This window comes from Anas acuta, chromosome 2 (assembly GCF_963932015.1).
Source record: "Anas acuta chromosome 2, bAnaAcu1.1, whole genome shotgun sequence".
Classification (NCBI taxonomy): Eukaryota; Metazoa; Chordata; class Aves; order Anseriformes; family Anatidae; genus Anas; species Anas acuta.
The window spans coordinates 6108126-6123179 of record NC_088980.1 but is presented as its reverse complement, the minus strand read 5'-3'; the positions used below and the strand labels follow the sequence as shown (position 1 = coordinate 6123179).

General features: G+C 38.5%; 1 protein-coding gene across 9 annotated transcripts in view; it reads right to left on the bottom strand.

Annotated features, from left to right (window-relative positions):
- Nucleotides 1-15054, bottom strand: part of LOC137852076 (sodium channel protein type 5 subunit alpha-like) — a 206768-nt gene that overhangs the window by 148809 nt on the left and 42905 nt on the right. For 7 of the 9 annotated variants that reach the window (XM_068673364.1, XM_068673370.1, XM_068673371.1 and 4 more), the window contains exons 4-6: nucleotides 10816-10913; nucleotides 7143-7271; nucleotides 3264-3355 (exon numbers count right to left, since the gene is read on the bottom strand). In XM_068673364.1, coding sequence (XP_068529465.1) covers nucleotides 3264-3355; nucleotides 7143-7271; nucleotides 10816-10913 — 319 coding nt within the window. Of the gene's footprint in view, nucleotides 1-3263; nucleotides 3356-3487; nucleotides 3580-7142; nucleotides 7272-10815; nucleotides 10914-15054 lie in introns of all 9 variants that reach the window. The other 2 variants (XM_068673366.1, XM_068673369.1) reach the window with 2 other exon arrangements.

The window sequence follows — 15054 nt, the reverse complement described above, 5'->3', positions numbered from 1 at the left end:
GTGCCTGCTTGCGCACTTAGAGCAAGGCATTAGAGGTAGGTGAGATTTTTAAAAGCACTAATTGTTAGTTTTACTGACTCCCTCTGGAGTCAATAGTGAAACTCATTGATTTCAAGTGAAGCGGAATGCCTTTGAAAACCAGCCTCTAAGTGCTTTGCTGGACAGAAGCCTTACACCGTGGAGGACTTGGCCTGTTACTTTCAGTAAGCAATTTCACCGAGCATGCTGAGCCCAAGTACGTTTGTACAAACATAACTACTTGATAGAGAAGCGTGATCAATTTTATTGAGGAAAGGCTTAGATATTTGCAAAGGAGAGCACATTACAGTGTTCTTTTCTTAAGATATAAAAGATAGAAAAAAAATAACCTTTTTTTCTGTTCTCTCTAGAGGTTGAACTAAAAAATCTCATGGAAAATATTAGTGTTCATCATCTCTTCCTTGTTAAGCCTGTTGTAGAACAATATTTCATCCCAGCATGAGCTTATGTTATCATTAAAAACTCAGACTGATCTCCAAGTAAACACAGTGCCATAGAATGGTTTGGGTTGGATGGGACCTTAAGGACCAACTGGCTCCACACCCCTGCCATGGGCAGGGACCCCTCCCACTAAATCAGGTTGTTCAAAACCCCATCCAGCTTGACCTTAAACACTTCTAGGGATGGAGCATCTACAACTTCTCTGGGCAACCTGTGCCAGTGTTTCACCATCCTCAAAGGAAAGAATTTCCTCCTTGTATCTAACCTACCCTCTTTTAATTTAATGCCATTTCCCCTTGTACTATCCCCAAGCCCCCTGCCCAAGAGTCCCTCCCCAGCTCTCCTGCAGCCCCCTTTAGGCCCTGGCAGGCCGCTGGGAGGTCTCCCCGGAGCTTTCTCCTCTCCAGGCTGAACAACCCCAACTCCCTCAGCCTGGCTCCACAGCAGAGCTGCTCCAGCCTCTGAGCATCCTCATGGCCTCCTCTGGACTCACCCCAACAGGTCCCTGTCCTGGGCTCCAGACCCTCCATCTAGCATGGAGGCTCATATCATGCCCAATGTTTCTTTTTAAATGCATGCCTAATGGAAATAAATGAACTGATTCCTCTGAAATTATCTATTAACTTAAAAAACAAACGAATAAAAAATACAGCTGCATTTTACAGGCAGCTAAGTCATCCTTAGCAATTTGTAGCTCCCTGCATCTGGAATTAAGACATTCTCAGGGCACAGGTAATCTTGACAATAAAATTTAAGGGCCAGATATTTTATTTGCATATCTTAATGCAGTTATGTCAGCAAATAATTCAGTTACTTGTATCTAAAAATGCAGTTATCAAAAGACTAATCAAATAGGCAGAAAGAAAAAATAAAAGGAAATGTGAGTTACCATGTATCACTCTAATAAATAATACTCCTCATCTTTGTTTATTTTTTTTCCTTTAACCAACAAATGGAACAACTTAGCACTCAGTATGACTGAAGTGCTTGGTGAATTTCAAAATAAACTTTTTTTGAATCTCTATACTCCTTTTTTCACTGAAAAACAGACACAATTTATCATTCTATGTAAAACAAAATACAGAACAACAGAAAATTTCTATATATATAACTCAGCAAAATTGACAGGCCCTGCTCTGAAAAAGCACAAGATCGAGACATGATGAAAAGTGAAAAGTGTCCCCTGGAGATGTCTGTCCCTCCAAGTTAGCCTTCAAATCACTAGCAAAGGAAGCTAAGAAACTCTGCTTTTCTTTTTGATTAGCCACTACCATTCCACATGATCTGTAAAACTGCTCAACTTGCTGTTCAGCTAAAGCTTTCCCAAGCAAAAACACTTTCACAGTGGAAATCCAGTTAAAGAAACTTTACAAAACCTCTCTGCTAATTTTTTCCTTTTAAAATTACAGACAGGAATTAAGACAGGAATCAATTTCAGGAAATAGGAGACCTAATAATTAAGTATGTAAGACCTAATATATTTATTCTTTAAAGCTATATTTTGACTTCCATGCCCTTTCAATGAAAAGTAGCTTGATTTTTCAATAATTTCACTGATTTCAAAACTTAAACATTGGAATGATGGAGTAAGCCCTGGACTCTTATATATGTTTCCTTAATCTCTTAATTCCAAAATTTCCATTTTTAGTTTATACCTCCTGTGAGTGTTCGTAATTAGTTGTAATACAAGCCCCTAAAAGTTTATGCTGTGGCATTTGTTTACATTTATGTTTTAATGCAGGTGTGCATACCATGGTGGATGGCAAAACCATTCTAACTTTAAAGAGCTGTGCGTGAGAATCTGAGCAATTTTCTCAATGTTATGAATATTTTTGACACGTAATTGCCAACATCTGTTCAGGATTATCACCAAGAGGATCTACCATGCACGGTTTTTGCTACCTTCTCTACCTTGCCATGCAGGTTGGAGATGTTAAACACTGAGGCTGAATGAGACCTGTCCATAGATAATGCTTGGCAAGAATTTATTGTCATACAGTTAGTCCTAAGTGGACTCATACCTGCATAAATTACTAAACAAACAAACAAAAAAACCTTATTATTTTAAGAAACAGAAATAAAATAGATCACAAGCTATGAAAAAAAGCTTCTTTCACTACCTGGCCTGTACAAAAACACTGTTATTTTTCTTCAGCGAGGACTGGGGGGTTGGAATCATAGTCTTTAAAACGTAAGAAGATGTGATTTGGTGAAAAGCTGAATCTGACAAAATCAATGATGGAATTTTTTCTGATCTATTCAGGGTCTGAAATTTAAACACCGTTTCTATCACATGCAAATAGATAAACACCAGAACAAATTAGGCTATCTGTGCTTGCAGTCTTGAAACCTCAGCTCATAGCACAGATTTAGATTCCTCTATCGATGTGCTCTTAAACACAAATACGCATCTTGAGGTCATTAACCTTCCATTTTTAAAATCAATATCTGAAGACTTTAAAAGAGTTTCATTGCCATTCTCATACGGTTCATGAATGAGCACTTTGTGTCTGTGATTCACGAGCCACTGTATACGGCATTTCTTATAGCAGCACTCGTTTTAGTGAGGTCTGTACTTTTGGAAGCACTCTAATTCCTCCTGCCCACAAAAATGGTATTGGGAAATACATCAGACAAAGGTATTCTATTGACAGGTCACATTCCCTACATTCCTCCATTTCCTGATCAGTATCTATGGTTAAGTCACTCTTATTTACTGCGTTTACTACTGGAAATGGCATGTAGGCTTTAACTGCAGCCGGAGTGTTTAACCTGGTTTTCACCTGAAATGACTGAGATTGTTTTCAGCGCCCGCAGTACTCTGAACGTTCGCAAGGCTGAGACATTGCCCAGGTCCACAAATTCAGTTATGTATCTGTAACAAGGGAAAGTCACACACAGACAATGACGAAACACCAGCAGAAAACAACAGTCAAGGGGACAAAGAGAGACAGAGAAAGAATCACTTGTAGCTGAGAGCCAAAATGTAAGGATCAGGGCTTCTTACCTGGGATTACTGAAATAGTTTTTAAAGCTCTCAATACCCTGAAAGTCCGAAGAGGTGAAACACTGCCTACATTCACAAATTCTCCTACATACCTGTAGAATTAAGTCACAGTTATTTGGAATTATACAATAGAGTATGAGACTTGTCTGAATGAAGAATGCATTCATACATAGCAGGAGCGAACGCATCCGAATGAGAGGTGCATCCACTTTTCAGGCTGCTCTTTGATGCCATACATCCTGGGTTTTTCATAGTACACATTATTGCAAATATTTCTTGAACTATTAAGCTTATCTAGTAGGCATCAATTCTTTAAAACTACCGGATGAACTTTGTTATCTTGCTGTTCAGCAACAAATAATACAAAGATTTTTCCATCATGTATTTTAACAAACATTCTTTACATTATAGAAAACATTAAGAATTGTTTTGCTGCTCTTAAAAATAAAAATAAAAGCTTCAAATACCCAAGTAATTTCATATAATAGCATCTGTAAGCTACATATAGGACAACACGGGAAAGTATCAGTGCAAATATTTCCACTGGGTCATTTATTGTACAATGTACTGCATGGTAAAGCAGATGTTGGTTTCAAGAGACGCTTGAAACTTTATTTTGTTTTATACATCAAATCCATGCCCTTTGGCTGCTGGAAGATGGCTTTTGAATGAATATAATTGCAATCCTACTAAAATCTATTTATGATTAAAATACCAATCCCAGCTATTCACTGACGTGTCTATTTTGGTCATCACAGAGACCCATGGAACAGCCGAGCAAAATGCTCCCAGGAGGGCTAGTTACAGCATGAGCTCGGGTTTATCATTGTTTTGCAAAATTATTTCCCCAGTATGCAATAAAATCAAAATCACCATTGTATCTTCTCAACCAAACAGCTCTTGGACCCTTTTGTATTGATATTTACATTTACATATTCTACTTTTTTGAGGCTTATGTTTTCACATGTTAAGGATAAAACTCACCTGACTATTTTACAAAGCCTGCTAAAATGGACTTTGTGCAAAAGCCTCTGGGAGAGGACAAAGCATCCTCTTCATACCTGCTAACCCAGGTTATGGCCTAGAAGAGAAGTATTGCTTCTCCTCTGCATAGTCTTACAGGGAAGTCTGGCATTTACCTGTCCAGTAATTCCTCACCAGGTTTACCCAGTGCTTCTCTCCCAAACTCTTCTGCAGCATGCAAGGGTGGAAAAAATATTTTGGGGAGAAGCAACAGGATGCGAATATGATTTTTCTGACCAAAGATTTGTACAAACAAAATAATACTATATGCACAAACATATTAAGCAAATACTACTGCTGCTTGTTCACAACAGTCAATTAATATTTATTTTGAGCATTTCTTGGATGGAATTGCAGCAGTTCAGTTCCTCTGTAATGGGAAGTGAGAAGCAACTGGAGTTCCCACTCCAAGTTTTCTGTTTAGCAAGGAAATTGCTTTAAAATGTCTTTAAAATTTTGGCAGGACATTTTCCAACACAGTTAGCGCAACTTCTCCCCGCTCATTCCGGAAACCACTCGCTTGTTTAGGAAACAGTGATCTAAACAGGGCAGTTTCATAAATTCCCCTGAAGCCATCCATGGTCCCACAGAGGGTCAGAAGCCACGGCTCTCTGCTAGCACAGGGTGGGAGAAAAGCCCTGGAGACCTGTGGCATCACTTAATCTCTAGCGTGCTATTAAAAGCTACTCTCTGTGACCCAATCTGTGCAATTTCTGCCCCAAAGAGGAGGTAGGAAGTAATTCTGCAATAGCTCTACAATAACTGATGGTCATTCCACTGTAACATCCACCAGTGAAACAATCACATTTTCAGTTAGCTCAAAACCCTTGGCCCATCTAAATCTCATGGCCCCTTATCAGGCTCTACATCCCATGCTGTTTTTGTTTCCAGATACTGAAATACCACTAGCTGCAAGCAAAAACAACACCACAGTTACCTGTATAATCAATCTCACTTTAAATTGCTTGCAAATTGAATTTATATGAAGGATAAATCATATCAGAATAGAGTCCATTATCCAATGCTTTGTGCTATCTTGCATACTTGGGAAGCAGGTTTCATTGTACATATGACGATCATATTGCAGTCACTTTTAACTCTTTCCCTGCTCCTTATGGGCTGAAGAAAACGCTTGCATCTAGCTATAAGTATAAATTCCTTCTTTTCTGTTCCAGAATTTCAAATCTTTCCTTTCTATTCCAAAATTGTTAATGCTACTGCCTTAAAGTAAGAAGCAACAGGATAAACTGCCACTTCTGAAGCGAGCAACCATTGCAATAATTTAATGTTGAGCTTAGTTTTTCTCAGGCAACCCTGTTATGGGGTTGCCTGAGAAATGCAACTAAGAGATGGAATATCATTTAGACAGAAAATTGAAATGTAACTTGGAAACAAAAAACTGAGGTCAAATAAGCCTCAGGGAAAAATTTACAATTCCTAGGGCCAGAGAACTCACTGGCCATTCAAGTTGAGAAGAATCAGAGAAGAAAAAAAGAGGTGTCATCTCTTAATAAATTGGGCAATAGTCCACCTTAAGGTTTGTGCATATTTTAATTTAGCTCTATAAGTGCCAACTCTCTAAAGGTGATCAGGCTATAATTTAAGGGATATCCAGACCTTGTCTGCATTGACTGCTTAGACTCTGATTTTGGTGACAGCCACTGAGATGCTCCCAGAGGAGTTCTGCAGAGCTGGGGGATGACACCCAACCTCCACCTGAGCTGAGAAGACGAGGAAGAACACTGTCATGACAGTGTCATGCACTGTCAAGGCTGCAAGTTGCTGCTTTTTTATCCTTTTTTCTCTGCTCATTTCTACCTTACTGTCAAAAGCTTCCTTCCTTCTAGAATACTGGGAACCCCTGCACTGAAGCTCTCCAGGTCATGAAGAATTCAGAGCCCTAGAGTTCAACTCCCTGCATCAATTACAGTATCCAATGGACAGGACAGTGTGCTGGCAACACTGGGTGCTCTGTCCTATCTGTAATTGTTGCAAAAGAATCACACTGCTTGAGGAAAGGTTTAGCTGAGAAAAATACCTAGTGTGTGCTGACTGCCAAAAGCTCCTCCCCACCTGCCTTGCATTTTTTGAAATGCTTATCACAATGGCCAGATGCCAGTTCAGCCAAAACCACAGGAAGGTAGTAACAGATACTAGGATCTGACCTTGGGCTGACCTACTAAAATAAATGGGAATCTTCCCAATTAAGGCCACATAGGTTTCACATGTCTTTGTGTTGTTCTTCTGCTAAATATTACTAAGAATATTAGTCCTGATCCCTGAACCCCACCACTGACTTCAGTGGCCCTTACTGCTGTTTGAAATAAGTTTGGGTTGAGTATTTTTTTCCCAGTTTTGTTTCCATTCAAATAGCGTGGGCCCAGGAGTTCAGATCAAATGTAAATAATTTCTCTAAAACAGTCTAGTGAATTGACAGAACGAAACAGAGGATTCCTCCGACTTCTTGCTCTGAAACCACTCAGGAAAACAAAGTCCATCCTAATATAGTGAGAATTTTCTCATTTTTTAGTACAATTGAGTGGAAAAATAAAAAAGAGGACAGCTAGATAATTTAAAAAAAAATATCTATTGCACACTACTGTCTCAAAAAATATAAGGGAGTGCTACTTACGCCATAACAATAACACTGAAATCCAGCCAGTTCCATGGATCTCGAAGGAAGGTGAATTCTGTCATGCAAAATCCTCTCGCCAATATTTTTATCAATGACTCAAAAGTGTAAATGCCAGTGAAAGTGTACCTGGGGAATAAAGTGTCCAAGATAAGCAAGAGCATTAGCAAGCAGTTGAGGGAGAGAATGGCAGAGGCACACTCAGCCCAGTCCTACTCATGAGACCCTCCTGCCCACCTTGTTGGGCTTGCTCACATGGGTCATGGCTGTGGCACTGGGGCTGGGTGTGAGCAACATCATGTGTGGACCAAGGGACATGTAAGAAATGGGAAAGCACTCATGACAGCCACAGGATGAAGATAAGTTTCACCACAGGGCATACCCTGATGAATTCTTGCTCGTTATGTCAAGCATGAACGCTACGCTGCTAAGCTGTGCTTTCGAAGCTCTGCCTGCAGTCGCCAATGAAAGAGGAATGGATTATGCAGCATTCCTTGTTGTTTCTCATATTCGAAGAACAATGGTTGGTCCATTCATACCTCTCATCTCTTCCTGCCCAGGCCATTTTGAAGGACAGCAGTTAAAAAATAATGCCACTTAGTTTTCTTAGCTAAAAGGGTATCCCCACTGTGAAAGGGTATTCCCCCCTTTCACTATCTGTAGTGAATCACTCAACCCTCAGAATCAAACAACAGCAGAATGTCCTCACTAAAAAAGAGCAAATCAAGCCCTGCCCCAATACTAAACACAGCAATTTTGACCTGCTTGACAGTAAGAGACACGAGGGTCTTTTTTCCCATACTACTGTTCATTGTTTATTACCAACAGTCTCTTCACTGTAATGATACTGGATAGAACATACATCTTACCTTTCACAATAAAGATAACACTTGTAATAATATTTAGCAAATTCTCTGTGGAGGGCAGCAACGTATCTGATTTATAACACTCAGATTGGTATCCATCTGGGGCTCTAACTACCAACAGAGACATACTTCAGGGCATACAACACCTCCTTTTTAATATGTTTCTACCTGAGACATCTAGTCCAATGGGACTTGGTATTCTAGGTCCTATCTTAATAAAAGGTAGGTATTCTAGGTCCTATCTTAATAAAAATAATAAATGCTATATAAAAATAATAAATCCACCACCAGTATTCCCTACACTTTTTTCCCCAGATGAAGATACAGATGAAACTAAAGCAGAGTTCTCATTCTCATGAGTCTGACATATATATATATATACATATATATAACATAAATTTCATAAGCCATAATGTTAGGGCTTGCACTGGAAACAATGGCTTGAGTTTTCTGTTCAGTTCCTAAACATCAGTAACTGCAACGATGTCATCAAAAAACAAAACAACCCTAGAAGAGTTGGCATTCCTGTTTAGTGGAGGGGGAAAACAAACAAACAAACAAAAAAAAACTGTAAGAAATTAAAGGTGGTAATATGTGGAAGAACTGCATTATTCATAAAAGGAAATGAGGAAATATTTTCTCTTAGTTGTATTTCCCTGATCTGCAACTGTGCACATTTACAAGCGGAGGCAAATCTCATGCCCTCCTGTCATCCTGTCACACAGTAGAGCTAGTTACACATACTATAAATCCTCGGTGTGCTTCAGCTTAAAATAGAGATAAGCAGGGCTGTTTTTGTGCAGCAGTGCATGTAAAATGTTTCTAACATCTCCTTTTTGACCACACACCTAAGCATTATCCTGTATCCAACTCTTCATGGCTCCTATTTAGTTTTGTTCTGATATTACAAATATAGGTCACCCATGTGAATCTCTTTAAAGCATGTGTATTCAGTAATACATGCAGAAAACACAGGGAAAGAACCAAAAAAAAAAATAGTTAACAGTACATAAGCTCATTAAAATGATAAAGCACTTGTATTTATTCAGCATGTCAGATGGTTTAATTGATTGTATAATCATCATCAAATTCTAAATGCATTGGGCAAAGTCCTCCAGCAACTGAACAGCTTCTTTAACAATAGAAGTCAGCATTTTTCAAAGTTTTTAGTGGTGGTAAATGGAATTGATTTTTTTTCTTTTTTTTTCCAAAATGGTAAGTATTTATTCTGTTTTAAAGGAGGATACTAGGACAAATCTTTGCACAATGTTGCTCTTGTGCTCATGCATCCCTTGTGAACAGCAGAAAACATGAATTAAATGTATCTGTTCCAAATCCAATATTAACTAATTTGAATTAAAGTTCATTGGATTATTTTGTTCCACAAAACTATTTGGTTTTGATTTCATTCTCTTAATTTGAGGAGAAAAAGCTGAGAGGTATGAGGGGACACAGTAGAGGGGGAAACATGGAAGGGAAAGGTTTTACTCCATGCTGCATGATTCCATTTGCAATTATGCCCTACACTTCTTGCATGCCCTGCTCAATGTACTGATAACATCATCCACATTTTGCTGCCTAAGGAAGACCCAACAAGCACTTTGATATTTTCCTTCAGAATGTTCAAATTCCAAGCCGTAGACCCACTGACCAAATTTTGACTCACGTGGATGAGATGTCCATGTTTCAGCTGCATACACCATGGGCATGGTACTGTGTGACAGTTTTCCACGAGGAAAGGACAACATCAGGGGAAAAGGAAAGTCACAGACATACTTGAGGGTAGTACAGTGCACAGAAATACATGAAACATCCTGGGATTAGGATGTTACTGTGATCAGATGAAATATTTGGTTCAGTGCTGCCTATAATTAGTAATTTATGGCCTAGAAGATGTGCCCTGCATGATTTTATGAAACCTAAAATAAGGGCATTTACTGCCTTTCCTCACAGCCCTGAGTAGACCAACCACCAGGCTATGGAACAGCAGATGGTTGTGTTTATCATATGTCAGTCAAAAATAAAAAGTGTGTTCTGATTGGTTCAATGAGCCAAAATAATTGTTTAATGCACTGTAGGTTGATTAGCTTGTGCATCTGGTATCTCTTTCTAAAAGGAGTATTTTAAAGCAACTTAAAGAAATGAAATGGGCTTTCTGAAGCCCGTTAGCCCCTTTTAAAATTCATTCTAGAAAAAAATAAAAAGGACTTCAAGTGACACTTTTGCTATTTTTTTTTTCTTTTTCTGAGGACTTGGCAAGCTAAAAAGACAGGAATGCTGATAAAAGTGTTCTGAAATAATTTTATGCTTGCTCGTAAAATCAGTCCACCAATGATTACTGGGAAACACTTCTCATGATGCAATCGGTCTGAAGGAAACTTTTGTTTCCAATTCCAGTTTAAGGACAGAACTAACTACATCATGGGAGTATTTTCTGAAATAATTTAACATAAAATCCATCAGCTTATCTTAAAATGTCCAGCAATTGAATCTCTTGCATGGGAACTGTGGAAGGCCGGCCAGTTTTGAATGGAGTTCTCATCATATGTGATCTCATTCCGATGTAGCATAGCAGGTGCATTTAGCAGTAAGTATGAGCTTGGAAGACTGAAAAGTGTTAGTTTACTTACTAAGGGAGTTTTCACAGGCAACAAACACCTGGCAAAACATTTTGTCAGGACAGATACTATGGTCAGTATTACTGGAAAGAAATTAGACAACAGCAAACAAGATGAAAAGGATGTAACAAATGGAAGAGGAAGGACAAGATAAGGATGGGGAAGCTGTAAAGCAGCCAGGATACTTACTCAACATATTTATTCCATGGTGGAGTCTCTGATTGTGCCATGAACACACAATTAGTTAAAATAGTGCACATAATAAACATACTGAACAATGTAAATAGCTGAATTAAGGAAAACAATGCATACGTTATAAATTTTTATCATTTCATACAAAATGTGACAGCTCAGTTATAATTTCCAAAATGTTTAAAAACCACTGTAGACATTTGTTTGCAATTACATAAGGGAAAATGCAATCATAGAAACAGAAAAAACAGGGGACTCTCTCCTGTTTTTTTCCATTGCTTACATTTTTTATGCATACTTCATACAGTAAACAAACACTGACTCTGCAGTCTTCTGAAAATACAATACCCCAAATTTACAGCTGTGCTGGTCAGATGACAATGTGCATAGGTGCACAACTTTGCATGAAAAGAGGGATTAGTCTCATGTAAGTACATACTGAAAAACCTGTCTCTGCAAATTCTGATTTTATTTTGCATCCTGAAACTTTTCTCAGGCAGTAGGGAAAGTTATATATCCAATCTCTCTAATCTCTCTAATGAGCTTGAGGTCTTGCATTCAGTACCCAGTTTCACCAAAAGCTAGCACGAGTTTCAGAGCATTAATTTCAAGTCTTGGTCTGCAAACCAGGGTGGAAAATACACTGTCTTGGGCTGCAAAGCTGACTGCCTCTGATGATGCACCAGCTTCCCTAACAGGAGGCTAAAATGAATCTCTCAAGTGTATAGTCTTTGCACTTAGCTGCTAAGCCGAGGCCATAAAATAAATAAATAAATAAATAAATAAATAAATAAATAGATAAATAAATAAATAAATAAAATATCAAATCAAATTCCTGAAATTCAAAACATAGTTCACTGAGCTGCTCTCCTAAAAGCACATGCTACTTTTTCTTAAAAAAAAAAAAAAAAAAAAAAAAAAAAAAAAAAAGACAAAGCATGATGTGAATTTCTTGCATAAATAGTATATCCCATGCTCCTGGAGAAATTGAGAAAATTTAAAGAATGACTTAAAATGAACAGAAGTAAAACAGCCTACAATTCAGTCAATGGGTTGGGACCCTTCTCAGAGACGGTATCATCCATGTAACTGTCATGTAACTTTCTACTGCCTTCTTTAGGAAAAAAAAAATAAAGTTTTCTGGTTTTATCCCTTTACCAGTCCTATGGGTGGTAATATACAAGAATAGTGATCAAAGGATATCATTTAAAAAGGTATGTCCTGAAATGTTTGCATAAAAGCTGTCTTTTCACAGATCCAAAATCTCTGCTGAGTACAGTGTGGAATGTTTTCTGATGGGCCCCATAAGCCACTGCAAGGTTAAATTGGTAGTAACCAACTCACATATTCCCCTGTGCCATTGCAGAGAGCCGTAATTGAACTCAGAGGGACTGCTCATCTCACAAACATTTTCCACTTACGGGGCCGACACCTCCTGCTGAAAGTACAGGGAAGAATATCTGATTTCTAGACTCATTTTCTTAAGTCAGCCTGAGATACGTCCCTGAAAGTAGTGTCTATCTGGTTAACAAAATTTAGGTTGTAAACTGCAGCTAGTGTAGGAAACACTGGATTACTTTTTCAACAGCAGTGAAATGTTGTGAAAGTAATAATAATATATCAGAGTGGTATCTTCAGGTCATGCCAAACAACAGCTATCCATCAGTACAATTACAAGCAGGGAAATTCCTCTATAAAAAACATTTTTGGCTCACCAATCAGATATATACGTCCCTGTTTCCTAGTGGTTTAAGCTGAATCTAGCAGCTTTCCCAAAGCTCACTTATTGGCAGGTGTCATCACCTTCTTATTTGGACACCAAAGAGAATGTACAGGATGACACAGGTTGAAAATGTAAGGGGTCAGCTACAGGTCATCAAATGCACTATCAATTCAAACTGAGTTTCATGACCATGCTCAAAACTTCAAAGAACAGAAAAGAAAGAATCATTCTAGTTGGTTGTGCACCGATATCAGAGGTCTGTGTAAAAAGCAAGAGAAAACAGAAATTCCTACAGAATGAAAATTAGTATTCCCATCTGAAATCTAAGGCAATTGTTCACATTAGAAAAAGTCAGTGATCATTATCTATTCAGAAAAGACAGTGTAAGTAAAGGAGATGAAATTGATACAATCTGCATTACCACCATTGTCTGTTCCTATCTTAGAACTGTTATTAATTCCAGTTTTTTGAAAGAACTGTTATTAATTCCAGTTTTTGAAAGCCTACTGATCCATGAGTTGACGTGAATCACACACATGGCTAACGCACTCCAAAAGGGAGAATGGGTTACACACTCCGTTATGAACCACAAATCCAATATACCAGGCTACTCATCAGGATCCCTTCTGCAATAAATTGAACCTGACATTTATTTCCAATATGAAGTTATAGAATGATATTATGCAGCCTGTATAAAGAATTCCTAAAAGTTATAAAATTTATCTTGTAGCACAAAGATAGTGAGTCAAACACAGCATATTTCTATTCTAGACTTCATTATGATGGATAATGGTTAATTAGCAGACCGAATACTAGTGGCTCTTTAAGTGATCATTGCCAAATTACATATAATATGGGCAAGCAAAGGTTAGGTCCAATCAATAGTACATATAATTGGTACTTCACAAGGCCTCATTTTCCTTTACCAAGGAAAGTGTGTAAAATCAGATGGGAGAGAAGTTGCAAGCAGAAAATATGAACACAAATTGTGAATTCTTATGGATTTTTTTTTTCTTTTTAGATGGGACAGAATCCATAATTCTCGCATCAAAGAAGATAATTTTGGCCAAAAACCTATTCTGGATGAGTTGCAAATTGAGAGCACTTATCTATACCTATACATAGAAAAAAAGAAGAAAAAAAAAAAAAAGGGAACTAGCAATTGCCATGGATTTTATACAGGACAGCAAACTGCTTGGAGAAACCAGGGATAGCACAGAACAGTTTTTAGCTTGCAGGCGAGAAGAACTAAGAAGAGCCTATTAAGCATACAGAATAAATGAAATGCTAGCAGTGGTTTAATCTTATTAATAGGATGAGATAGTAAATAAAGATGTTAATGGCCAGTAATGATGAAGAAGGCAAAAGTGCTCATCTATTCCTTCTGTTCTGCATTCGATATAGACCAAAGGGATGCAGACCTACAGTCCTGTGACAGAAATGGGCCAGGGCCTGGTTCTGGCAGCCTCCTGGACTGTGGTCCTTTCATGAGGCCTACTAGACTCTGAAGAGGAAGAAAGATACCTAGAAGAGGCTTAGGGGTATGTTGTTAATTGAAATAATTCACATTACTAGGAGGCTGTCAGCCTGTGGATACCTTCCCTTGGAAGGGTGTATTTCTGAATGACTAGGCTAACCATGCTTGGTTGGATGGGCTGTGAGCATACAGGATCTATCTTGCCTGAAGTCTCAGAAGAAGAAATCCATACAAAGCTACTTAACCAAGAAATGTCACCCCCACAGCTTCTATATAGGATGATTTTACTCTGTTCTACTGTTGGCCTTCGAGGTACATTTGGTGCCTAGAAATGGAAATATGGCATCTGCAAAAGATGTTGCTTCAGACACTTACGTGACAGGGTACCATTTGTTAATGCTCTTTTTTGACTTTTGCCCCAAGGGAAAATAAAGCTTGCTTGATTACCCTCACGCAAGACAACAGATCCGGTTCCCAGATTCATGTCTGTGATATTATCTGCTTGAGTACTTGCAGATTCAGGCTCCTTTCTGCCTGGGATATTGACTTCCTGCTCAGCCAATTGCCCTTTGTGTTTCAGGATGATGTGAAAAGCCTTTATTGACAGAAAACAACACCGTGCCTAATGCAGGGACTTCACTGCTGTTTCACCAGGACAGGAGCTGCGGCCTCCTGCCTGCGCTGGCCAAAGGCTGAGCTGTTGGATTGTCTGACATTATCAACAAAAGGTGATAACTTGGCTCCTTCTGGAACTAAAATACTGTTAGCATTGCAGCCTTCCACTCCTGAAACTTTACACTCCTTATCTGACTATATTTCTGCTCCTGTCATGTCTTTGAAATTCACTCCTCCGTGCTCTTTATCCTTGGGAGTAATGTGATAAGGATTTCTTGCATAGTTATCTTTTAGTTGACTGCGTGTAGTTCCTGTGCATTACACATATCTGGGACCTCTTGGCTTCCCAGGCTGCGTGAAAGAAAGTGAGAAGACAGAACAGGCCTCCAAAACTGGAGCCAATATTTACACATACACACTT